General features: G+C 42.1%; 1 protein-coding gene and 1 pseudogene across 1 annotated transcript in view; one reads left to right on the top strand and one right to left on the bottom strand.

Moving 5' to 3' along the window:
- FRAS1 (Fraser extracellular matrix complex subunit 1) overlaps positions 1-27615 on the top strand; it is a 440782-nt gene that overhangs the window by 208322 nt on the left and 204845 nt on the right. The window contains exons 15-17 of the mRNA XM_068542136.1: positions 17455-17598; positions 25435-25575; positions 27136-27276. Coding sequence (XP_068398237.1) covers positions 17455-17598; positions 25435-25575; positions 27136-27276 — 426 coding nt within the window. The remainder of the gene's footprint in view (positions 1-17454; positions 17599-25434; positions 25576-27135; positions 27277-27615) is intronic.
- LOC137764435 (LIM/homeobox protein Lhx2 pseudogene) lies at positions 10479-11642 on the bottom strand (annotated as a pseudogene).

Here is a 27615-nt window from a genome sequence, read left to right as displayed (position 1 = left end):
CCCAAGAAGAACCTCTTGGCAAAGGCATTTATGAAACTGATGTTCTGCAATCCTCAAGGAAACAGGAGCCCTCCTTGTTCTGTTGGGATAGCCACTGTCAAGCTGGTTTCTTCCACGGCCCCTCCAACATCCCCCAGAGCTGGAGGGTCAGTCCCAATTTCACTGCCAGATCACATATTGAGTCTGGGGACCCAGCACAGCCTACGAGTCTGCCTTTGCCCATTTTGTTTTGCCCTTTAAATCTTACGCGTGTTCTAACCTCTGGTATTCGACAGCAATTATGGTGTCTCACTTAAATTGCTCAGTGTCTTGTAAAGGGGACTTACTGCTTCAAGTGATATTCCCATCTCCTTCATTCTGTTCATGCGACGAATATTTGTTGAGGCTCTTCCACGTCCCAGGCGCTGGGATACTGCAGTGAACTGACAGAAAACTGCCCTGTGGTTCAGGAACTTAACGTTCTCAATGGGAGAAGAGTGTCAGTAAATAAGCAAATAAATAAGATCATTTCAAATAGTTACCATTATATGAATTCATTACCTTCAGCGCTATAAAGACAGTTTAAAAGGTCTGTTATAGGAAGTGACTGATTACTGAGGCAGGGACAGGTCTTATCCTTCTGAATTCCCCACAGTGCTGAGCACATATAAGGCCCTCTGGAACAACTTTTGATTGAAAAAAGTGTGACTTAAACCACTGCACAGAGGAGAAAGCATAGGATTGTACAGGCATGCCTAGACTCTGGCTTCCTGGTGACCCGATTTCCATTTAGCTTCTATTATTTACTCCCTGCCAGCAATTCCTGGCTACCTGTGGCCTCAGGAAAATTACAGAATCTTATTTTTCCCACCCTTCTTTTTCTTGTCTTTACTTACCTCCTCTCAAAGATACCTGGGTGCCTTATGAGTGCTGAAACAGTGATTCTTCTTAAAAAAAACCTGTCACCGGAACTTGGGAAGTATCCACGGGTGTTTTAAGCCATTCAGAAGGGAGGACAACAGGAGTGCCCTCCTAGAATGTTCGTTCCCTGAGTAAACTAGGCCCAGTGAAGCAGGTGACAATCGTATTCCAAATCCCCTCCCTCTCTGGACATTCTCGAAAAGGATAAATAGAGAGAGGAAGGAAAAAGCAGCTGGTGGTGTTTTGCCTGGTGGGCCTCTGCTCTAGCAGGTGACTGGCTGTGTTTGGCATTCGTGCTGCTCATTGGACCCTTGCCGCGTATGCCAAAGGCAGATGACAGAACAGAAGTATCACATACCAGCCGAGAAAGCCCGCCACAAGTGCAAGGCAGTTGATCTTCCAGACAGATCCCATTCTTCCTGACAAATTTGAACCCCCAAATATTTCAGCTATGGATTACAAAGTAGTGACAAGTCTTCTGGCTTTCTGCCCAGTTCTTAGCGTTCTCAGTTATTTTAGCTAGACTGTGTGGCGTACATTTGTACATTCTTTCTCTCTTTTCCCCATTCCCCACCCAGCACCCTCCCTGCTCTGCCCTCCCCTCCCTTTTTATGCTGCCCGCAGAGTACCCAGCACCTCCATGCTAATCACTGCCCAGATCTGAGCAGGCTGTGCCAGTGCGGCCAGGAAGTCTGGGAACTCGCCCATCAAAAGCCTGGTTTGGGCTGGTGGTCCCTCCTTTGGGTCTTTAGTTTCTATAGACAAGTAGACTCAAGGTATCACTGGAAAAATCGATAGCCATTTAATTAACACGAGCTGAGGAAAACCCCAGGGAGTCCAAGCAGCTGAGAGTTGCCAGTGGTCACAGTGGGTGAGTGGAATCTGAGAATTCTGTTTGGCTGTCAGGCTCAGCCTAGGTGGTCACCGCATTTGAAAACCCTCAGGGTGTGCTGTGTTGTAGATTTAGGAGTATAGGTAGAGGGGCAGCAGACAGAAAGGATAACCTGAGGAGTGTTCCTGGTGAGCTGAATGTCTGCCTTTATCCTCTCACTTATGTACCTTTGAAAAGCAAGCCTGCTTGTAAATCTCTCTCCATGTGGACCTGCCAAAGCCTCCGTCAGCTGGGAAGTCGTTCCTTCGGTTCAAGCTCTCTGTCTACAGAAGACCCTGCTAAAAATTCAAATATGTTACCAAGACAAGCAAATCATTCAGCTGTATCACAAATGTGGTTAATAGATTAACTAGCTATTTACCCAGCCCCTGCCTTAGGGAAAAGGACTATATGCTTTTTTTTTTTTCTCCTTTAGAAATTTTTTCCCCTAAGTACCAAATGAATTCATCTAATAAAGTCAGTAAAATTCAAGGCGCATAAAATCAGTGAAAATCCCTGACTCGAGCTCTCCCAAATCATGGCTGTTGGTATTTTGGTGAATGTCTTCCTAATTTATGTAGTGTGTGTGTGTGTGTGTGTGTGTTGTGCACACAGACACATATAGATGCATTTATTTTTCAAAAGTAAAATCACACTCCATATATAGTTTTATTGCCTGTTTTCCCCATGTTATTTATTATCCTTCTACAACATCTTTTTAAAGCTGTTGTATAATTTTCCATCTGTGGCTGTGCAAGAATTCATTTAGCCAATCCTCTGTTTGACATTTCTTCCTCATTTTTCCATGATCATAAATAACCACGATGTAAACATTTTTAATAGAAATTGTGGTAAATATGTTTGACTAGGGTAAATTCTTAGACATGTAATTGCTGGCCCTAAGTGTATATAGGCACATATTTAAGCTTTTGATACATATTAACATATTACTCTCCTTTAAAGAAGCTGTAATTTGCACTCCTGCTAGAAACACATGAGGGTGCCTACCTCCTACTACCCTTGTCAGCACTAGGTATTACCATACTCATTGCATTTGTCAATTTGATTGATGTAATCTTGTTTATTTATTTATTAATACTTACTTTGGGGATTTATATGAAGGAAGTTGAATTAATCATACTTACCCGTTCATGGCCCCCTTTCATCATTGGCCTGGACCAGGCTATTCTCCTCCTTATCTATCTATCTCCCTGTCTGTCTACTCGTTTTGTCCCCATAACCTGTTCCCACTTCCTTTCTCCCCAGCTCCCCACTTAAGTAACTATTCAAATGCAATTTAATGTGGATTTGTTGTATGTGTGTGCTCTTACTGTTTTGTATGCATGTATTTTAAATATTCATACATATTACTAGGTGGATATTTCGTTCTTTTCCCTTTTTTTTTTTTTTTTTTTAGTTTCAATAAGTGGTTTTATTACTGGTTAGATTTTACAACTTCTGATATTTGAACAGACTTCCCCCCTAAAATTCTAAAACAACAAAGTGACCGTTGGAGGGGGTTGATTTTTTTCTTTTTAGGACAATTCAAAGTAACAAACTTTTTTTTTTTTTTTTTTTTTTTTTTTTACAATTTTGCTCTGGTCACAAATATACAGAGGAAAAAAGAGGGAGAGAAAAATGAACAAGTCATCCAAAGTATGGAGATAAAACAGTATTCCTAAGGCACGTGGCAGTCTTAGAAAATACAGAAGCTCTAGCCAACTTAAATTATGTGTTGTTTTTCCTCGCTCAGTCCACAAAACTGTACAGTGACACAAATGCTGTGTTGCAGATAGATCTTCCAAGTAATTCCAGTCCACACCGCTGTGTCAGCCGGGGGCGCAATTATTTTCTTCCTCAGTTTCCACACGAGATCCTAAAATGTGGTTAGCTAGTTGCTCAAAGCCTGTATTTTAAAATACACTTGGGCAGATTGGTTCAAGATGGCTGAGTAGAAGGACATGCGCTCACTACCTCTTGCGAGAGCACTGGAATCACAACTAACTGCTGAACAATCAATGACGGGAAGACACTGGAACTCACCAAAAAAGATAGCCCACATCCAAAGACACACAATCACAATAAAATCAAATCCCATAACTGCTGGGTGGGTGACTCACAAACTGGAGAACACTCATACCACAGAAGTCCACCCACTGGAGTGAAGGTTCTGAGCCCCATGTCAGGCTTCCCAACCTGGGGGTCCAGAAATGGGAGGAGGAATTCCTAGAGAATCAGATTTTGAAGGCTAGCGGGATTTGGTTGCAGGACTTCAACAGGACTGGGGGAAACAGAGACCCCACTCTTGGAGGGCACACACAAAGTAGTGTGCACATCGGGACCCAGGGGAAGCAGCAGTGACCCCATAGGAGACTGAACCAGACCTACCTGCTAGTGTTGGAGGGTCTCCTTCAGAAGCAGGGGGTGGCTCTGTCTCACCGTGAGGACAAGAACACTGGCAGCAGAAGTTCTGGGAATTACTCCTTGGTGTAAGCCCTCCCACAGTCAGCCATTAGCCCCACCAAAGAGCCCAGGTAGGCTCCAGTGTTGGGTTGCCTCAGGCCAAACAACCAATAAGAAAGGAACCCAGCCCCACCCATCGGCAGTCAAGTGGATTATAGTTTTACTGAGCTCTGCCCACCAGAGCAACAGCCAGCTCTACCCACCGCCAGTCCCTCCCATCAGGAAACTTGCACAAGCCTCTTAGATAGCCTCATCCACCGGAGGGCAGATAGCAGAAGCAAGAAGAACTACAATCCTGCAGCCTGTGGGACAAAAACCACATTCACAGAAAGATAGACAAGATGAAAAGCCAGAGGGCTATGTACCAGATGAAGGAACAAGATAAAACTCCAGAAAAACAACTAAATGAAGTGGAGATAGGCAACCTTCCAGAAAAAGAATTCAGAATAATGACAGTGAAAATGATCCAGGACCTCAGAAAAAGAATGGAGGCAAAGATGGAGATGATGCAAGAAATGTTTAACAAAGACCTAGAAGAATTAAAGAATGAACACCTAGAAGAATTAAAGAACAAACTAACAGAGATGAATATTACAATAACTGAAATGAAAAATACACTAGGAGGAATCAACAGCAGAATAACTGAGGCAGAAGAATGGATAAGTGACCTGGAAGATACAATAGTGGAAATAGCTACCACAGAGCAGAATAAAGAAAAAAGAATGAAAAGAAATGAAGACAGCCTAAGAGACCTCTGGGACAACATTAAACACAACAACGTTCGCTTTATAGGGGTCCCAGAGGGAGAAGAGAGAGAGAAAGGACCTGAGAAAAATATTTGAAGAGATTATAGTCGAAAATTCCCTTACATGGGAAAGGAAATAGCCACCCAAATCCAGGAAGTGCAGAGAGTCCCAGGCAGGGTAAACCCAAGGAGAAACACGCCGAGACACATAGTAATCAAACTGACGAAAATTAAACACAAAGAAAAATTATTGAAAGCAACAAGGGAAAAACTACAAATAACAAACAAGGGAACTCCCGTAAGGTTAAAAGCTGATTTCTCAGCAGAAACTCCACAAGCCAGAAGGGAGTGGCACGATACATTTAAAGTGATGAAAGGGAAGAACCTACAACCAAGATTACCTGGCAAGGATCTCATTCAGATTCGATGGGGAAATCAAAAGCTTTACAGATAAGCAAAAGCTAAGAGAATTCAGCACCACCAAACCAGCTCTACGACAAAGGCTAAAGCAACTCCTCTAAGTGGGAAACACAAGAGAAGAAAAGGACCTACAAAAACAAACCCATAACAATTAAGAAAATGGTAATAGGAACATACATATCGATAATTACCTTAAACGTGAATGGATTAAATGCTCCAACCAAAAGACACAGGCTCACTGAATGGATACAAAAAAAAGACCCATATATATACTGTCTACAAGAGATCCACTTCAGACCTAGGGACACATACAGACTGAAAGTGAGGAGATGGGAAAAGATATTCCATGCAAATGGAAATCAAAGGAAAGCTGGAGTAGCCATACTCATATCAGATAAAATAGACTTTAAAATAAAGAATGTTACAAGAGACAAGGAAGGACACTACATAATGATCAAGGGATCAATCCAAGAAGAAGATATAACAATTATAAGTATATACGCACCCAACATAGGAGCACCTCAATACATAAGGCAATGGCTAACAGCTATAAAAAAGGAAATCGACAGTAACACAGTAATAGTGGGGAACTTTTAACACATCACTTACACCAAAGGACAGATCATCCAAACAGAAAATTAATAAGGAAACACAAGCTTTAAATGACACAGTAGACCAGATAGATTTAATTGATATTTATAGGACATTCCATCCAAAAACAGCAGATTACACTTTCTTCTCAAGTGCGCATGGAACATTATCCAGGATAGATCACATCTTGGGTCACAAATCAAGCCTCGGTAAATTTAAGACAACTGAAATTATATCAAGCATCTTTTCTGACCACAGCGCTATGAGATTACAAATCAATTACAGGGAAAAAAACAGAAAAAACACAAACACATGGAGGCTAAACAATATGTTACTAAATAACCAAGAAATCACTGAAGAAATCAAAGAGGAAATCAAAAAATGCCTAGAGACAAATTACAGTGAAAACACGACAATCCAAAACCTATGGGATGCAGCAAAAGCAGTTCCAAGAGGGAAGTTTATAGCAATACAAGCCTATCTCAAGGAACAAGAAAAATCTCAAAAAAAGAATCTAACCTTACACCAAAATGAACTAGAGAAAGAAGAACAAACAAGACCTGAAGTTAGTAGAAGTAAAGAAATCATAAAGATCAGAGCAGAAATAAATAAAATAGACACAAAGAAAACAATAGCAAAGATCAATAAAACTAAAAGCTGGTTCTTTGAGAAGATAAACAAAATTGACAGACCATTAGCCAGACTCATCAAGAAAAAGAGGGAGAGGACTCAAATCAATAAAATCAGAAATGAAAAAGGAGAAGTTACAACAGACACCACAGATATACAAAGCATCCTAAGAGACTACTATAAGCAACTCTATGCCAATAAAATGTACAACCTGGAAGAAATGGACAAATTCTTAGAAAGGTATAACCTTCCAAGACTGAACCAGGGAGAAAGAGAAAATATGAACAGACCAATCACAAGTAATGAACTTGAAACTGTGATTAAAAATCTTCCAACAAACAAAAGTCCAGGACCAGATGGCTTCACAGGTGAATTCTATCAAACATTTACAGAAGAGCTTACACCCATCCTTCTCAAACTCTTCAAAAAAATGCCAGAGGAAGGAACATTCCCAAACTCATTCTATGAGGCCACCATCAACCTGATACCAAAACCAGACAAAGATACTACAAAAAAAGAAAATTACAGACCGATATCACTGATGAATATAGATGCAAAAATCCTCAATAAAATACTAGCAAACAGAATCCAACAACACATTAAAAGGATTATACACCATGATCAAGTGGGGTTTATTCCAGGAATGCAAAGATTCTTCAATATACGCAAATCAATCAATGTGATACACCATATTAACAAACTGAAGAAGAAAAACCATATGGTCATCTCATTAGATGCAGAAAAAGCTTTGGACAAAATTCAACACCGATTTATGATAAAAACTCTACAGAAAGTGGGCATAGAAGGAACCTACCTCAACATAATAAAGGCCATATATGACAAACCCACAGCAAACATCATTCTCAATGGTGAAAAACTCAAAGCATTTCCTCTAAGATCAGGAACAAGACAAGGATGTCCCCTCTCACACCATTATTCAACATAGTTTTGGAAGTCCTAGTCACAGCAATCAGAGAAGAAAAAGAAATAAAAGGAATACAAATTGGAAAAGAAGAAGTAAACCTGTCACTGTTTGCAGATGACATGATACTATACATAGAGAATCCTAAAGATGCCACCAGAAAACTACTAGAGCTAATCAATGAATTTGGTAAAGTTGCAGGATACAAAATTAATGCACAGAAATCTCTTGCATTCCTATACACTAATGATGAAAAATCTGAAAGAGAAATTAAGGAAACACTCCCATTTACCATTGCAACAAAAAGAATAAAATAACTAGGAATAAACCTACCCAGGGAGACAAAATACCTGTATGCAGAAAACTATAAGACACTGATGAAAGAAATTAAAGATAATACCAACAGATGGAGAGATATACCATGTTCTTGGATTGGAAGAATCAATATTGTGAAAATGACTATACTACCCAAAGCAATCTACAGATTCAATGCAATCCCTATCAAATTACCAATGGCATTTTTTACAGAACTAGAACAAAAAGTCTTAAAATTTGTATGGAGATACAAAAGACCCCGAATAGCCAAAGCGGTTTGAGGGAAAAAAAACGGAGCTGAATGAATCAGACTCCCTTACTTCATACTATATTACAAAGCTACAGTAATCAAGACAATATGGTACTGGCACAAAAACAGAAAAAACAGAGCAATGGAACAAGATAGAAAGCCCAGAGATAAACCCACGCACCTATGGTCAACTAATCTATGACAAAGGAGACAAGGATATACAATGCAGAAAAGACAGTCTCTTCAATAAGTGGTGCTGGGAAAACTGGACAGCTACATGTAAAAGAATGAGATTAGAAAACTCCCTAACACCATACACAAAAATAAACTCAAAATGGATTAAAGACCTAAATGTAAGACCAGACACTATAAAACTCTTAGAGGAAAACATAGGAAGAACGCTCTTTGACATAAATTATAGCAAGATCTTTTTTGATCCACCTCCTAGAGTAACAGAAATAAGAACAAAAATAAACAAATGGTACCTAATGAAACTTAAAAGCTTTTGCAAAGCAAAGGAAACTACAAACAAGACGAAAAGACAACCCTCAGAATGGGAGAAAATATTTGCAAATGAATCAACGGACAAAGGATTAATCTCCTAAATATATAAACAGCTCATGCAGCTCAATGTTAAAAAAACAAACAACCCAATCCAAAAATGGGCAGAAGACCTAGATATTTCTCCAGAGAAGACATACAGATGGCCAAGAAGCACATGAAAAGCTGCTCAACATCACTAATTATTAGAGAAATGCAAATCAAAACTACAATGAGGTATCACCTCACACCAGTTAGAATGGGCATCATCAGAAAATCTACAAACAATAAATGCTGGAGAGGGTGTGGAGAAAAGGGAACCCTCTTGCACTGTTGGTGGGAATGTAAATTGATACACCACTATGGAGAACAGTATGGAGGTTCCTTTAAAAACTAAAAATAAAATTACCATATGACCCAGCAATCCTACTACTGGGCATATACCCAGAGAAAACCATAATTCAAAAAGACACATGCATCCCAATGTTCATTGCAGTACTATTTACAATAGCCAGGTCATGGAAACAGCCTAAATGCCTATTGACAGACGAATGGATAAAGAAGATGTGGTACATATATACAATGGACTATTACTCAACCATAAAAAGGAACGAAATTGAGTCATTTGTAGAGACTTGGATGGATCTAGAGACTGTCATACAGAGTGAAGTAAGTCAGAAAGAGAAAAACAAATATCGTATATTAATGCATATATGTGGAACCTAGAAAAATGGTACAGATGAACCAGTTTGCAGGGCAGAACTAGAGACACAAATGTAGAGAACAAACGTATGGACACCAAGGGGGGAAAGTGGCGGGGGGCAGGTGATGGTGGTGGTGGTGGTGGGGGTGGGATGAATTGGGAGATTGGGATTGACATGTATACACTAATATGTATAAAATGGATAACTAATAAGAACCTGCTGTATAAAAAAAATAAGTAAAATTCAATAATAAATGAATAAATAAATAAACGGCCCCATCATCCAGTTGCTTGGGCCAAACAATAATAAAAAGAAAAAAAGTTTAAAAAAAAGACAAAAATAAAAAAATTCATAATACTTATCGGGCTTATGGGTAAGTACCTTTTTTGATAACAAGACTCTGGTTCTAAGGTTGAAAGGTGCTTAAAACTCAGTAAAGAAATAATAGCAAATTGGGTTTGGTATTATCTCTTCCATAATGATTGAATTGGAGTAAGAACCAGCTTGTTTTATTAAATGCTACTTTTAGAAGGATGGGAAAATATAAATCCTGAAAGCAATTTATAGTTTTCCCAGCACTGACTCGTTTCCTGGTTCTTCTTAGTTCACTTCAGAGTGACAGTGAAAAAATTTTGCAGGATTAACACTGTTACTCGATTTGCAGTTGACGGGTTGGATGTTTTTAAGTGTATCTACTGCTTTGGAGGCATTCCTGACCTACTTCAAAATTAGTTTTTCCAGTAAAGTCAACCGTTAGTGATTATCTTTGCCACAAATCTTTCTTTAGACGATTCCTGAAAGATAACATGTATATTAACTGGGCTTACATTACCTATTTTTTCTTTTTGGAATTTTATCAACTAAAACAAACAAAAATGTAACGATTTAAGAAATTTGGTGGACTTTTTTTATTTGTGTTTGTATTTTTTAAGTAAGTAGGTTACGTTATATTATTTCTCCAAAGCTCTGTTGTTTTTGTTTTTTTCAGTTTGGATTTTTTTTTTTTTTGTAATTGACTCCGAACCTTGGCAAGCTGTAATCCATAATCAAATAAATGCTTTATTTTATGCGTGTAAAAAAAAATAAAATACACTTGGAATTCAACTAAAGATAGTTTCTTTTTTAAATCAATTGTGGGGCGGGGGCGAGGGGTCCTCCAGGTTGCCAGGCCCAGAAGTTAAGACGGACGTCACGGTCTGTGGAGCTGGTCAGGTCTGTGAGGGTGGTGGGCGTCCTGGGGTGGCTGAGCGAGGCCTTGGACAGCTCCGAGGCCGGCCCCTATGGCGTCCCCGTCTGCAGCGCCGCCTCTGTCGACTTGTCCATGCCCGTGTTTTCCCGCCGTACGAGGTTGCGCCTGAACTTGGCCTGGGTGTTCTGAGACGAGACCTGGAGGACCCGCTTGGTGAGGCCCGTCTTTTGCGCGAGCTGCTTCAAGTCCTTGGCGTCGGGGTTGTGGTTAATGGCAAAGACTTCACGGTCCGAAGCTGGTGGTGCTTGAAGGAGTTGCGCATGCACTTCGTCTTCCGGCTGCTCGGGTACCGCTGGTCGCGGTCCAGGAGCTCCACATCGTTCCTGTTCCAGCTCAGTGCAGCGTTCTAGGTCGCCAGGTCCGCCCCGGGCCCGAGGCTCTTGCGCTTCCTCGGCCGCCCTTTCTGCACCGTGCCTACGCTATTGTAGTAGGGAAGACCCAGAGGGTTGGCCCCTGCTGCACCCAACCCTGCGCTCTTGGCTACGTCGGCGTGGTTGAAGTGCGCGGGGCACTCGCCCTGAAGCAGCGCCTCGAAGTGCAAGCGGCGGTAGACCAGTCTGTCCTTCATGCGGAAGTGGTCCCCCGTGGTCAGCATCTTGTTACACGTAGTGCACGTGAAGCAGTTGAGGTGATAAACCAAGTCCCAAGCTCGCATCACCATCTCCGAGGCCGAGATACGTAGGTGGCAGCGGGCGCAGTGCTGCACGGAGGACCGCCTGTAGTAGTCTTCCTTGCAGTAGATGCTTCCATCCTTGCTGAAACAGGTGAGCTCCGACTCCAGGTTGAGCTTGCACTCGCAGCACTTGAGGCAGCGCACGTGCCACTGCGTGTCCACCGCCAGCAGGTAGTAGCGGTCGGAGATCTTAACCCTGCAGCCAGCGCAGAGCGCAGCGCGGTCACTGCTGATGGACGGCATGGTCGTCTCTGTGTCGCCGTGGTTGATGGCGGAGCTGATGGCGGGAGCCTCGCTCTTGGCCCTGCGGTCCATTTCTTCGATGACCCCGTGCACCTCGGGGCCCGACCGACTGTGGAACAGTATCGCGGGGGGACCGGCGGGGCCGGGGGCACGGCTCCTCCGCCTCTTTTTTTTAAATTTTAAAGACTTAAAAAAATTTTAGAGCCATTTTAGGTTCACAGCAAAATTAAAAGGAAAGTGTGCCGAGATTTCCCATATACTCCCTGCCCCAACACATGCTCAGCCTCCCCCATTATCAACATCCTACACCAGAGTGGTACATTTGTTACAAAGGATGAACCATTCTTTTTCTTTGTTTCCCTCACTAAGCACTGTTATTAAGATGCATACATGTTGCTATATGTACATCCAATCCATTGCACCTAGTTGCTGTTCTCCTGTGTAATTTGCATATCTCCGCCTATTCATGAGGCTGAAGATGTCTTTCATGTGTTGTTGTTTTTTATAAGTTTATTTTTATTTTTGGCTGCGTTGGGTCTTTGTTGCTGCACGCGGGCTTTCTCTAGTTGCGGTGAGCGGGGGCTACTCTTTGTTGCGGTGCGCGGGCTTCTCATTGCGGTGGCTTCTCTTGTTGCGGAGCACGGGCTCTAGGCGCGCGGGCTTCAGTAGTTGTGGCACAGGGGCTCAGTAGTTGTGGCTCGTGGGCTTTAGAGCGCAGGCTCAGTAGTTGTGGCACATGGGCTTAGTTGCTCCGTGGGTTTTTCATGGGTTTTTATTTTTCTATTATGAACTCCCTCAAGTACATACCGGTTTTCAGAACATGTAGAGACCAGGCATTCCAACGTCAAGTGTAAAAGCTTCTGTTGGCACAGGGAGGAAGGTTGACGGCAGAGACCAGCCTGGTAGGGGACAGAAATAGATGGGAGTAAAAGGATCAAAAATGATGATGACTCAGATGCACTTCACTTTAAGATTTGTCTGGCATCTGTGCTTCATAGGCTAGTAGCCTTGGTCTCAGGTGCGGCTGTTATGAAGGGAGGGGAACATAGTCTGCCCAGCATCTCGGCTTGGCCTTGTGCTTCACAGAGCTATTCTCAGTCACTTTCCAAAGGGCTTTTGTTGATGTTTTGTAGCAATTACAAGGAAAGAGCTCTAGGGTGTGAGGCCTCTGGGAAAGGCTGGAGCCCCTTTATGTAACTGCTGGAAGAATCCCTGCTGATTCTGTTACTTCCCTTCACTCCCTTTCTATGTGAACCTTCCTTTCCCACAGTCTTTTTCATCCTTACCCCTTCTGTCTTGCGTTACATTTTAATTTGCTCCCTAAATAATTGCTTTGCTTTTGATGCCATCTGAAACAAGATTTGTTAGGTCTCATAGGGTGTGCCACTCATATGATCACATACAACATTCTCTGCTTTCTCAAATATGTCATCTCGCCATATCCCCATGAGTTAAGTACAGCAAATATTATTATTCCCACTTTACAGATTAAGAAAGCAAGGAACAGTGAAGTTGAGTTTAAATAGATATTGTTTTCATCCAACAAGAGCTTCTTGTTAGAAATTTACTCACTGTCTCCTGATAATACTTTAAAACTTGGCAAGTCCTTCCTAGTCATTTGTGAGATATGAATGATAGCAGTTGCCACGACATGGATAATGAAGGAGTTTGCCTTGTGTATGATGTGCTTGATTGTGTCTGGAGTTTGGGCTGCTTTGTGTAGTTGAGAGTGAAAACTTGGCAGTTTGGAAATCTGAACTACAGCCTCACTGATGACTAAAAGGGCCTGCTGATCAAGTGTGCTAACTCCCTGGTAATGGAAGGGAAACTTATTCCAAAAGACCATGGAAAAGGCAAGGATCCGAGGCTCCTTCAGTTTGAACTGAAGGCTAAGCCCATGGGAATCTGTGTCTATTGCCTGGGATCTGGGAAGGCTTCCTGGAACATAAGAAGTGGTTCATAGGAAGTGCTTTTAACACTTCCTTGGAAAAGGGCTGCATTTTATTCTTTGAGTAGCACAGGTTAAATTTTTTTTATAGCCATCTTCTATTTCAAAATTATCAAGTATGAAAAGAAGTTTGTTATTTTTAGAGTAGGATTTCGATATAGAGTTGCCAAAAGAAGAGTAATTCATTCCTTTTCATTTTGAAGTAAATTGCTCAGCAAGCCAACGCATGTCTTGTCATGCTCCAGAAAAATCAGGGGCTTTCCTAAATAAATTATCTACTGCATGTGAGATAAGACAATGGCTTTATCTTATTTGTCCTCTGTTTTAACTTATTGAGGCAATTTTCACAATATACACTTCGAACCCTGGGTGAGCTGAAAGGTATCACTAAGAGAAATTACGGTGAAAAGTCAGGGACTGACCTTTTATTTTTCGTAATAACCCAAATGTAATAAAAGCCGCATGTAAAATAAGCCTGCAAGAAGAGATTATCTGCGGTAGCATATGTTCAGTGTTAGAAATTAGAAATCAATTGCAAAACACGGTGGGAGTATGTCATTATAAGAAATGACAGCTAAAAAAAAAAAAAAAAGGAAAGAAAAGAAGTGACAGCTCAGCATAGTCCTGTGTTGAAATAAAAATCCCTTCTGCTGTCCTGCCCGGCCATGGAACATGCCTTTTATTCGAGATGGAAAAAAGAGAAGGCCCAGCATCACATTTGGTACTCAATGTAGATGCAGCGTAAATATTTGTCATCATAAGCAGATCTGGACTCCAGTATTTATTAGGTAAATTTTACAGCTCTGAATGTATCTATCTTATCATAACTTTAGACTCTGACCTCATGCTTAGTTGTTTCCATACAGAAGGTAAAAACTGATAGGATGAATCCCCCATAACCAATGAAAAAAATCTGCTGTGCGTTCACTTAACATGCATTTAATGAATAGTGACTTTATACCAGGCATCAATCTGAATACTGGGGGTTTAAGATGACTAAAACATAGCCCCTGTTTCGGAGGACATTACATTCCATTGAATGGGATTAATTTGTAACTGAATCATTAGTACAGTAGGATAAATAGCATGAGAGGCACATACAAAGTGCTGCAGGAACATAGAGGAAGGAGTGCCTGACTTTGTCTGGACAAGTTCAGCAAAGCTTCACAGAAGTAGTGACAACTTAGGAGGCCTCTCAGGTGTAAACAGGATTACAGAGGCTGTGGAAGGAGCCAGAGGCATTGCTGGCTGGGTTAGTCCTGGGCGGGGCATCCAGAACCCTTGATCAGTCACATGGCATGCTTAGAGCACCTGCTCCGTAGAACTGGTGTAGATGAGGGGGAGGTAGCAGAAGGCAGGGCTGGAATGCTAAGTAGGGCTCCGTTTGTGAGGGGTCTGAGTGCCGTCCCTAAGTCTGTAGCCTCTATCCTGCTCATCCTTTGACCCCCATTCTGATTGGCAGCACCAGGGGTAATATTAAGAATATTTAACAAGCAGTATGGCACAGATCAGATCAGTTGGAAGGAGGGGAGACCCGAGACCCTCTCCTGTGTCAGACCTTTTGTTGTTGGAGCATGGTGTCTGCCAGCGTTCCCAGGGCTGCGGCCAGAATATCAGGGAGGGGGCCAGGATGACAGCCATTTACCAACCAGCTTGGAAGTATTTTTACTATGTTAACCGCCAGTGCAGCTGAGTATCTGTTAAATGCTCTAAAAAGCAAAACTGATCAATTCCACTGCCCTGATTACAACTTTTACAGGATGAAATCCCCTGCCTGCCTGATACTGACCCCTGTTGTCTTTTTTGCCTCACTCCCCATCATCCCCTCGGGCACTTACTCCCCGGGGCCCTGGCTCACCTGTGGCAGCTGGGAAAGCCCCACAGGCTAGCCCTGCACCTCGCATGTGGTAGGTGCTTCTGTGGAACACTGATAGACAGATTAGCCTGGCATGTCTTCTTAGAAATGCAGTTGGGTTTTTGTTTGTTTGTTTGCTTGTTTGTTTAGGTAATGGCTTTGAATCAACTCCATTTCCTCAGTAAGGCAGAGGCACTTAACACTGATAGACACTTCAGATAGTGGCTGTAATGAGTATTGGAAGAGTAGTTGACTAAATGAATGACAGGCACATTTCATGTGCATTCAGGGTGGAATTTGTTACTGGGATCTTTGCATCCACATATTTAGTTTTAATGTAGTGTTGGTGGCTTATCTCAACACAAACACTATTCTCATGTACCGCTTGTAAATAAGGTGTTAAATGTAAGTGGAGTTTGTAGAGCACCCAGCAGTGTGCTCGGCAGAGTTAACAGAAGAGATATGGACTCTGCCCTCATGAACGTTATGGTCTAGCAAGGGAATCAGATAATAAATAAGTAAACTTTGTCCATCTCTGCTTTCCACCTGCCATTGTCATCTCTTACCTGGACCAGAGCAGTCAACTCCACACTCATCTCCCTGCCGGCATGCAAGTCCTTAAACCCTCTCTACATGGCAACCAGAGAGGGCTTTTAAAAAATCTAAATCGGGGCTTGTCTATCCTATTTAAGCCCATTCACGACTCACGTTGCAGTTAGGATAAAAATCCTAATTTCTTTCCATGGTCTCCAAGGTCAAGTTTCATAGGGCCCCTGCCCACCCGTCCAGCCATGAATCAGGCCACTGTGCCCTCTGTTTCCCACGGTGCCCCGCTATGTCCACCAGGTCCAGTCACAAGAGGAGCCTCCAGTTCCTTGAGCCCCCAGGCGCCTTCCCTTCTCAAGAACTTTGTTCGTGCTGCTCTCTGGTTCTCCCTTTGGCTGGCCACGTCTCACCCTTTAGGTCTTCCTAAAAGTCAGTCCCTTCCACTTCCGCTACTGTTACTCTTTATCAAAGAGCTCTTCCTAGCACTTGACACAATATGCGATCATCTCTGAATTTGTTGAGGAGAAAAGTTGTCTGAAAAGAAGGCCTTCCTGTGCAGTTTAGAACTGAGAGGAGAGGATTGGATCTTGAGATGTGCCATGCAGGCATCCTTTCTTCTGATTCCAAATGGATCCCTAATCAAGTTACTTAGGTATAGTTCCCAAGTCACTTGTGACCAGCAAAAGCATTCTCCTTGCCAATTCTGGTCAGAATGAATACCTCTGAAAAATAGGTTATGTTCCATTGTGAAGCAAACATTTTGAAAATCAGAAGCATGGGTGGGGTTAGCCATACAGACAGTTTACCAGATCTGAATATATTCAATCATTCAGAATATGCCTCTCTTTATAGACCTGCTAAGGTGAAGAGCAAGCATGAATAGTAATAAAAAAAATAAAAAATCAAATGCCGGAAGAGGGGGAAATGTTCAAGTCTTAAAGGAACAACTTTGGTCTGGAAACAACGTATAGTTAGAAACCTAAGGTAGAAGAGAAAATAAGGGTTTGTGAGTTCTCAAGATATATGTTTAGAGCAGATGCTACTGGGGGGGGGGGGGACCCAGAGGCTGAGTTCTAAGAGTTGTGAGGGAGGACAGAAGGATGGGGTGGGGGCAGGGGGAGAGATGGAAAGGGAGGGAAAGAGCAATAGAAATCAAGCAGCACCGGGTCTTTCAAGGTCTAATCAAGGACTAGAGTACATGGCATCCCTCCTTAACTGATTCTCCATGTGTTGGAGGTTAAGAGCAATTATCTAGTTGACACTTTGTTGTGTGGTTACAAAAGGCAAGGTGATGGAGGGCCATCTGATTTCATTAGACAGACCATACTTGTCTAGAAATTATGATTCCCTGCCCTGTGATTCCCATTACTCAACAGCCTTTGATTTCCTGTTCCAATTCTCTTAGCAGTGATTTATGGAAGTTGTGCTTCTGGCCAACAGAAATAGGGGATTTTTTTGCGGGGGGGTGTTTTTTTTCTCCTGTGGTGCAGGTATGTGCATAGTGAAGGAGTGAAAATCCTCCTTATAAATCCTAAAGGCTTTGAAGAAAAATAGCAACTAGTCCTTTCTGCCGTCTTTTGTTCCTGCAGCCTGCCACGAGTCCTGTGCAGCCTGCTGGGGTCCCACAGAGAAGCACTGCTTGGCCTGCAGAGACCCCTTCCAAGTGCTGAGAGAGGGCGGCTGTGAGAGCAGCTGTGGCGACGGGTTTTACAACAAGCAGGGGACCTGCAGTGGTAAGTGTCCGGCTTTGCAGGCCAAAGCATTTTTTCCTCTTCCAGCCTCCCTTGTTTCATTCAAATCATAGCACCAAAAGTCAGTGTTTCTTTTACTCAACAAATATGCAAATGCTGGTAAGATTGACGGTGTTTTAGCAGCTTACGAAACATGTTTCTTTTCCACTGGCAGAATCCCCATTAATACCTTTGCCTGCAACTACTTGTTAGATTGGGAGCTCTCTGTAGCCTCGTCCTGTATCTGAAGACCACGAGGCTCAGGCTGCTTGCTCCAGGCCCACAGCTGGAGGGAGAGGAGTGGGGCTTCCTTGCTCCGAATGCCAAACTCTTCATCAACACCAGACTGCCTTCCAAATATGCATGGGGACAAGACACTCTTAGGCCAGCCAAGGGCCAACCTACCTTCGGTGTTGGTGCCACTGAATTAAAGCTGAAGCAGTTATTGTCTATTCTACCTTTAACACCATTACAGACAATAAGAGTTAACCCAGCATAGTGATTCCTGTGCTAAGCACTGTCCCAGGTGCTTTCTAAACATTAACCAATTGAGAGGCAGGAACGTATTGGGGCGGGGGTGGGGGGGAGGTGGAGCATGACCTTGGGCAAGTTACTTAATCTCTTCCTGTGTCAGTTTCCCATTTGTAAAATGAGAACAATAGTAGTACTCGTGGTGTGGTAGACAGAATAACGGTTCCTCAGAGATGCCCACATCCTAGTCACGGCCTCAGATGACAAAAGAAGAGACAAAAGAGACTTTGTAGGTGTGATTAAGGTAAGGATCTTGAGATGGGGGAGATTATCCTGGATTATCTGAGTGGGCCAGCGTAATCACAGGGGTCCTTATATGAGGGAGGCAGGAGGATCAGAGTCAGAAAAGGAGATCTGAAACAGGAGCAGAGGTCACAGTGATACCAGGGAGGGGCCATGAGCATGCAGGCAGCCTATAGAACCTGGAAAAAGACAAGGAAATGGATCCCACCCCCCCACCCCCCGCCAGAGCTTCCAGAAGGAATGCAGTCCTGCCAATGCTTTGATTTTGGGACTTCTGACCTCTTAAGCTGTATGATAATAAATTTGTGTTGTTTTAAGCCACTGAGTTTGTGGTCATTTGTTACAGCAGCAATGGGAAACTAACACACACCCAGCTCAGAAGGCTGTTTCAAGGACTGAGTTAACGTATGCAAGGCACTGAGCACAGTGCCTGGCACGGAGTAAGTGCTATGTATTTAGTGTTTAATCCTCACAGTTTCGTGAGGTAGTTATTACCATCCTCATTTTTCAGATGAAGAAACAGAGAGGTTAAGAAACCTGCCTAAGGTCACATAGCTAATAAGGGGCAGAGCTGGAATGCATGCTAGGTCTTCTGGGTTTAGATCTTAACTGCCTCGTCGCTGCTCTACTGCTCCCTGTAATGTGATACCTCCTTATGCACCTCTGCCCATCTTCCCCTCTCTTCTCCTTATCCTCTCCCTTGATCCTCTTCTCCCCCTTCCTCCTTGTCTTCCTATCAGTCTTTAGATCAGCCGGCTACCCCTGTGGACATTGCCAGGTCCACAGGTAGGCACCTGACGGTGAATGAAAGGTGTGAATCCGGTTTATCGTGATGGCCATACCTGTTGAAAGGCCTGATGACTTTTTTTTAATAACTGAGTCCACTAAATCAATAAAAAATGTGTAGCCCATAAAACTTCCTTGAGTTGTTGCCCTCATTTTGTTTGCTGAGCAGGGCAACAGCACAAATGAGATGATCTTTGGGACCTGACAAATCCACTTGTCCTAGGGAAGAGAGAGACCCCCTGGCAGCTGCTTGCTTAAAGCGGTACAGGGATCCATCAGCATCGCTGGTGTGAGAAGTCTCACTCAATATGGACAAGTCACAGGTGGCTTTTGTGTGGGTTCAGGAGAGAACAAGGAAAGAAAGGCAGGCTGCCATTGCCCTGAGCATTTTAATCTTTTTCTGCCAACATCACTTTCCTGCTCAATTAAGCCAGATGTATTCTCTATAGGTCAGCAGATGTCAAATTTGCACTAACTTAAAGGCCTGAAGGCATTTACCCTTTAACTCCCCAAGGAGGCTGGCTACTGTCACTGACAAGGAGTGGTGACATGGACCTGCTACCGAGACGATATTATCTGGAATGAGAAAGCAACTTTTGCTAGGGATGCGTGTATGTAAAAGGAGGGATGGTTAGTGTGAGCCTGAGGCGGTGAGGGGTGGGAGTCTACTTGGGCAGAGAGGTTGAGTGAAGAAAGCCAGGTCTCCTTGCAGACTGGAAGAATTTTTAAAAAAGACTGCTGAACAGGTGGCTTAGGGAGAGAGTATACATCTGAAATGCTATCTGTATACATTTTGAAACAAAGCAGAAAGAGAACTTTCAAACAGCAGGATGGACCATTGTTGACGTTAGTCAGCCAACCGGTCAATGATCAATAGGTAATTACTGAATGCCTGCCATATGCTTAGCAGATACAAGACTTTGTGATGCCATTGGCATTGACCAGTGGCCCTTTTGATAGACAAGGCTGGAGTTTAAACTTTTCATAAAATTGTTCGAGTTCTCTAAGTTTGTATCAAATGCCTTCAGAAAGGTTCATATAAATATTTTCTAAAGCAACAGTGAACCAAGTCGCTGATTGGTATCGGAATGTTAATTAAGACGCTGATAATGCCGACTTACTTTCAATTCAGATTAGTACTATTCGAGATAAAGACCAGCTGGTGTTGGTTTAATAATTTATAACCAAGCAACCCATATCTGTAGAAATCTCAAAGTTGAGTGCTGAGAAAAATCCAGCACAACCTGTTATAAATGGTGCTATGCCCTGGCTGAAAGAATTTACAACCACCAAGTTTGTCTGTGGTACATGCTTTGAGTTTTACAAATATTAGATATAAGGCGTGGGGAAATTCAAAGGACAAAACCTCCCCATTCTTTAGTCATGTAAGTACTTGAGCTATTATGAAGGGCTTTTCGGACTCTAGCTAACACAATAAATCAAAGCAAGTTCAGAGGTTTCTGTTAGCCATTCTCGCTCTCTTCCTTCCCCCTCTCCTTTTTTTCTCTTTCCTTCCTTTTATACCGATTTCCCTTCCTCACCTAGGCAACTATTTTAATTTTTTTTATCTTCTTGTTTTTATGGGCTCATGTAAAATGGGTATTGTTTTCAGTGAGTATACGTATATGTATGTTTTTCTTAAATGATACCACGTTATAGAGTTCATGCTGTTCTTTTTTCATTCAGCAGTATGTTTTTCAGATTCACCCAGTTGCTATATCATCTAGCCCTTTGTTTCTCACTGCTGCATAGTCCTTCCTGGTATGCATCCCCTACAGCTCTCCCATCTGCTCTCGCAGGGATGGGATCCCTCACTTCTTTCCATCTGGACACCATCACTAGGGAGCACCGGTGAACAACCTCTGACATGTCCTTTGATGAACTGGGTGGGAGGTTCCCTGGGATGGATGGATAACCTGAGAGCAGAACTGTTGGTTTCTTTTTTTTTTCTTTTTAATTTAAATTTATTCTTTAATTGTTGACTCTGCATTTTCTTTTCTTTATGTGATAAGTAGTGCCAGGTAGCTCACCAGCATCTACACTCCCAAGCATAAGGGCTCTTTCATCTCTACATCCTTGCCACCATTTGACATCAAACTTCAGGGTTTTTTCTGGTCAGTAGGTATACAGGGACATCCTATTTTAATTTGCATTTTTCTGATTATTAATGAGTTTGAGAATATCTTCAACTCCTGTTGGACTTTTGTGTTTCCTCTTTGATAAATTGCTTTTTGATATGTTTTTCCCATTGTTTCATAGGCCTTGCTACCTTTTTATTGTTGATCTTATGGAATTCCTTGCACCTTATAGATATTAACTCTGTCAGTTATAAATATGCAAACATTTTCCCATTTCGTTACCTTTTAACCTTTAATGTGGTGCCCTTTGTTGAACAGAAATCTCTAATTCATCATTTTTCACTTTAACATTTTGCTTTTGAATTTTTTTTAAGACCCACCCTGCTCAATTTCACAAAGAAATTATACTACAATTAATAGAAGAAATTCTATTAATTTCACAGTTTTTTCTTTATGTAGGTTGTTGATCCATCTGGAGTCCACTTCTGTGTATGAGTTTAAGTAGTGATCCAGTTTGATTTTTTCTCCATTTCATGATCCAGTTTTCCCAGCATCATTTAGTGATTCAATCTAACCTTCTCCATTGATCCTTATTGGATATTAAATTTCCATATGGACATAGGTCTGTCTCTGAGCTGTTTGAGTAGTCCAAATTTCTGTTCTTGTACCACTATCACATTGTTTTGCTTTGTTTTGTTTTGTCCCTTAATTTCTATTGCTTTGCAGTATGTCTCAGTGTCTGATTGGGCAAATTCTCCCTTTCTTTCATCTTCATTTTTAAAGTTAACTATTCATGAACTTCAGAGTGTTTATTGAATTGCGAATAAAATTCAACTGGAAGTTTTATTAATATTGTATTGAAGTTATAGACTAGTTTGGGGAGAAATGACATCTTCCTAATAATTTTATTTAAATTTACAAATTATACACCAAGTATTACTTTAGGTGTATCCTAAAACATTCGATCTGTAATGTTTTTATTGTTGGGCAATTCCAATTTTTAAAAAATTTCTGCAATTCTTTATTTCTGGGAAAATCCACTTAGCTTGTAGATTATTCAGTTCTGTGGATATGTCAGTTCTAGAATAGAAGCTTCAGAAGTTTTTGGAGGGTAGGAGAGAAGAACGCTTTTTAGATTCATTTTTGCTTCTTTGCTCCAGCTATGCGTTGAGGGGATGATTTTCTTTTTCTCTGATATGAAGGCCGCTGCCTTTGTCCATTTACTGAAGATTATCTTGCCTTACACGTGTGCTTCTAGAGAGATGCTGAATCCTCTAGGATGCAGGGTGGAACATTTGGCCCCATCAATTGCCGTCCTTTTTCTCAAGTTCTTGAAATCTTTTTCAGGAGGTTAGTATGGTGTAGGTGGATTAAGAGAACAGACAGAATAAATCTCAGTAGCTCTCTATTCCTGAAACACTGATCCTCTGATAGCGAGAAGAAGTTTGTTTTGCTTGTTTTTAAAGAATTTAGCCAGTGAGTATGCAGTAGATTGAGTCATAGACTTACCTGCAGCTGCATTCACCCTCACCTCCCTTTTCTACTCAGAAAAGTAGGACTTTCTCTGTTCTGTTCAAGACTAATCTCTCCATCTGTACTTTTGAATGTAACTCCCCTTTTTTCTCCTAGATATGCTTTCAACAATTATTCTACCTCTTCTCTTTTTAAAAACCTTTCCTGGGATCTCTATTTGCATTGGGCTTTTACAGTATTGAAGACACAATACATCCCCTTAACCAACCCCCCCTTTTTTTTAAATTGGAGTATAATGGCTTTACAACGTTGTGCTAGTTTCTGGTGTACAATGAAGTGAATCAGCTATATGTATACATATATCCCCTCCCTCTTGGAACTCTCTCCACCCCCGCCATCCCACCCATCTAGGTCATCACAGAGCACGGAGCTGAGCTCCCTGAGCTATACAGCTATCTATTTTACACATAAGTAGTGTATTTATGTCAAACCTAATCTCCCAGTTCATCCCACCCTCCCTTTCCCATTCTGTGTCCACACGTCCGTTCTCTACATCTCTATTCCTGCCCTGGAAATAGGTTCATCTGTACTATTTTTCTAGTTATTTCCCCTCTATACCCTTCCATTCACAGCCAGGAGCCTTTAAAGGAACAGTTGATAATCATGGCCTTCACTTTCATTCTGTCTGATGACTCCACTGAAATGGGTATGGCACAGGTCACTCGTGTCCCAATTTCTAAGTGAAGTGAACCCTCTTCAGTCTTTATTTGTCCTCTCTGTACTGTTAATGTCTTCCTTCTCGAAACTTCTTCCTTTCTTGGATTCTCAGCCACCACACTCCTGTTTTCTCTCCTACCTTTGGACCATTTCTTCTTAGTTACCTTTGCTAGTTTTTTTCCTTTTTCAGTAAATTTTGGCGCTCTCCAGATCCTTGACTACTTCTTTCTTATCCTTCATGCTTTTACTGAATAAATCAACTAATTTCTGATTTCAGCAACCTCTATGTGATGACCCCCAAGCCTCTCCCCTGAGTCCCAGAACTCTAAATCAGGCCGTTTATTGGACTGCTCGTATCCCAAACTGAGTCTGTCGTAATCCCCCGCTCTCCTTTCTGTGTTCCTTGAGTGGCATCACTCGTCTCCATGCCAGACCCCAGGCAGCCATCTGAGACACTTTCACCTACACAGCTCTCAAATCCATCACCTCATTCACAGCCTTGATTCACCTCCCAGTCATCTTGTTCTGTGAGCATTGCCACGCTATTCCAGCAAGGCCCCCAACTCTCCTTCCTCACCCCTCCAAACTGTCTCCGAACTAAAGCCAAAGTGATCTTTCTTATACACAAACTTAGCCATATTTTTACCTTGTTTAAATCTGTGTAGGGGCTACGGACGTCTTTCATAGGATGAGAATCTAGACTATAGAGTTTGGCATACAGGTTACCATAATCTGGCCCTTCCCACTTTTCCAGCCGAATGAACTGCTGTTTCCCAGGATTTCCCAAGCTCTGGGCCTCTACTCGCCTCACGGCTTCAGCCGGGAGTACGTTCCCATCAGCTTGGCATGCTCTGACTCTCTTTCCAAGACAATGCTCAAGGGTCATTTCTTCTATGAATCCTTTCTTAACCTTTCATACCTCCTATCCCACACACATTCTGTTGAAATTTTTATTGTGTCTATACAGACCGATCTGAGTGATATGTTTAAAATTGCTAATATTGCATATGTTTATCTCCCTCTGGCAGACTTAACAAGCCCCTTAAAGCAGAGACCAAGTTGATTTGGGTTTTGTGTCTCTACCACCTGGCACAGTACTTGACACAGAGCTTAAGAAATGTTTTGGGGGCTAAATGAATGGATAAGTGAACAAGGAGATCCTGGAAGGCTGTGTGAAGTTCAATGATTTCAACCAAATTTTGTAGCATGACCTTGCTTAGTAGAACTCTGAACTCCTGAATGCTCTCTCCAACCAGGGTTGTCAGATAAAACATAGGATGAAATATTTGGGACAAACTTAAACTAAAAAAGTATTCATTATTTATCTGGAAATTCAAATTTAACTAAGCATTTTTATTTGCTAAATCTGGCAACCCTACCGCCAAGGCTGTTTTGACTTTTTTTTTTAAATAAAGTTATTTATTTATTTATATTTTAAAATTTTGGCTGCATTGGGTCTTTGTTGCTGCTTGCGGGCTTTCTCTAGTTGCGGCGAGCGGGGGCTACTCTTTGTTGCGGTGCGCAGGCTTTTCATTGTGGTGGCTTCTCTTGTTGAGGAGCACAGGCTCTAGGTGCACGGGCTTCAGCAGTTGTGGCTCGTGAGCTCTAGAGTGCAGGTTTAGTAGTTGTGGCACACAGGCTAATTGCTCCGCGGCATGTGGGATCTTCCCAGACCAGGGCTCGAACCCATGTCCTCTGTATTGGCAGGCGGACTCTTAACCACTGCACCACCAGGAAAGTCCAGCTGTTTTGACTTTAAATCCCATATTAAATTGGATACACTGGTAGGTGGGCCTCAGAGTATTTGTTATGCTTAGTTTAATGAATAATTATTTGTTTCTCCTTCAACTGCAAAAACAGAAATGTTGGAATCAAGGAAATAGAACTTAGCTGAGCAGCCAAAGAATGTGATTACTATGTTGATACCAGCTATGGACGTTGTAAAGAATAGACTTTCACTGCTCCCTTTGCTCACTATTGATTTTCTTTGATGGCTTTTCCTCCCCCTTAGCTTGTGATCAGTCCTGTAAGGGTTGTGGCCCCAGTAGTCCCAGATGTCTTACCTGTGCTGAGAAGACCGTGTTGCATGATGGGAAATGCATTTCTGAATGTCCTGGTGGGTACTATGCTGATGCCACTGGCAGATGCAAAGGTAAGACATGGGCAATTGTTATCATCGTCATCATCATCATAATCATCATCAAAAAAGTATTTAATAACATGTTTGATTATAGATGGTGCTATATGCTGCTCATTTGGAAGTTTGTGTGCATGATGGAAAAATGGCAAGTTAAAAGGAATATCTTTTCCTTATAGAACCTATGTGTATCTGGTACACATTAGATCTCCAGTGATCTCATCATTAGAGATCACTGGATCTTTTTGAAATGCCAAGAACATCTTTAAGATCTTTACACCATCCTTGTGTACTTGTAAACCATCACTAACTCAGGTTGTAGGTGTGACAGAATCATTCCATAGGTGGCATTTATAAACACATATTTTTGGCAACTACAGCACACCACAAAAATAAAATTAAAAAAGTAAATCAAGTTTGGTAGATTATAAAGCTGAAGTGTGTACCTATTAAAATTTTGGTTTTATGTGCTATTTATATAGTGTTTCTTTCAGATTTATACAACTTAAACTACGAAACATTCCCATTTGAGATGGGAACTTATTGCTGCCTAGGACACCTTGATTGCCCTTCTTCTCCAAAACAAACACACGTATTCTTACTTCCACCTGTTGGCAGGATATTTAGACCTGTCCCACAACCTTGTCTTATTAACCTCCTGTTTGTTTGCCAACCTCTTTACTTATACAGTGTTCATCCCTTTTCCTCAACATCCTGCCCTCAACGGTCTGATCCCGTCCCCGCACTCCCCTCTCCCAGCTCCTGACCATGGTCCTCCAGAGCCTTCTTGCAGTATCTCACTCCTATCCCTTAGGACAGCATGGTACCATCTGCCTCTTGGAGCCAGAGATGCCCCACTGTTACCAACCAGGACAAAAGCAGCAGAGACGCATGCCTGACATTGCCATACATAGTGGTCAGATTCTTTAATATAATTCTTACTTAGAATCCTAAAATGTCCAGTTGTAAGTGTCTTAAATGACCATTTAGTCCAACCTCTTGCCATACATATGCCAAGGAAACTAGGCCGGGGGAGACCCAGACTTGGCTAAGGGCATAAGTTAGGGGATAGGCCTGTCAAAATCCCAGTGCTCCCAACATCCAGATCCATGAACTTTCCCCTCTTCCCTATTCACATGGGAGTTTTAGGTTCAGACAGACCTAGGGCTAAATCCCAGCTCTGCTACTAATTAACCCTGTGATCTTGGGTAAATTTTTTAACTCCCCAAGACCTCGGTTTTCTCATCTGTAAAATGGGGTTAATAATACCTACCTCATAACGTTGCTATGAAGGTTAAAAGTGGCAATACGTATAAAACACTGAATACAAACATAAATAAAGGGTAGCTAATAAATAATTGATAGAACATGGTGAAAGATGGATAAGGGGGCAATGTGGGCAGTTCTGGTGCTATAACCACCTTCGAACTCATATATCTCTTGATTTTGTGCAACAGCTGAAGGGGGATTGAGTGATAGATGAGAGGGCTTCCTAGCACATAAGGAGCCTGGCCAAGAAGTAGGCGCCCTAGTCACCTCAGTCTCATTGTGTTCCCCTCTTCCTCTCTTCCTCAGTTTGTCACAACTCTTGTGCCAGCTGCTCAGGACCCTCAGCCTCTCACTGTACGGCCTGCATCTACCCCCAGGCCCTGCGCCAAGGCCACTGTCTGCCCAACTGTGGAGAGGGCTTCTACCCTGACCACGGGGTCTGCAAAGGTATCACTGGCGTCATCATCATTCTTGAGAGACTTTCCCATCACAAGGACATAGATATAAGTTACTTTTTGGGGCAACTTTTCCTCTAGTGTATCCTGTATGGTTATGTATGCATTATATGTTTTTTTTCATTACCAAGGGATAATCTGAAAAATCACATTTGAATATTTGTGAAGACACTCAAAAGGGTATGATTTTTCTGGCTATTCTTGAGAGGAATGTCATTCCCCTTACCGTGGTACATTAAAACAACCCAACTCTTATTTCCTTCTTTTTCTGTTCTCTGACGATTGCTAATGTTTTTCTTAGTCTTCATTTTGTTTTTCCTTGAAGAACTTC

Source organism: Eschrichtius robustus, chromosome 4 (assembly GCF_028021215.1).
Source record: "Eschrichtius robustus isolate mEscRob2 chromosome 4, mEscRob2.pri, whole genome shotgun sequence".
In the NCBI taxonomy this organism is placed as follows: Eukaryota; Metazoa; Chordata; class Mammalia; order Artiodactyla; family Eschrichtiidae; genus Eschrichtius; species Eschrichtius robustus.
The sequence above is the reverse complement of the archived record's forward strand: the minus strand, read 5'-3'. Positions and strand labels throughout refer to the sequence as shown.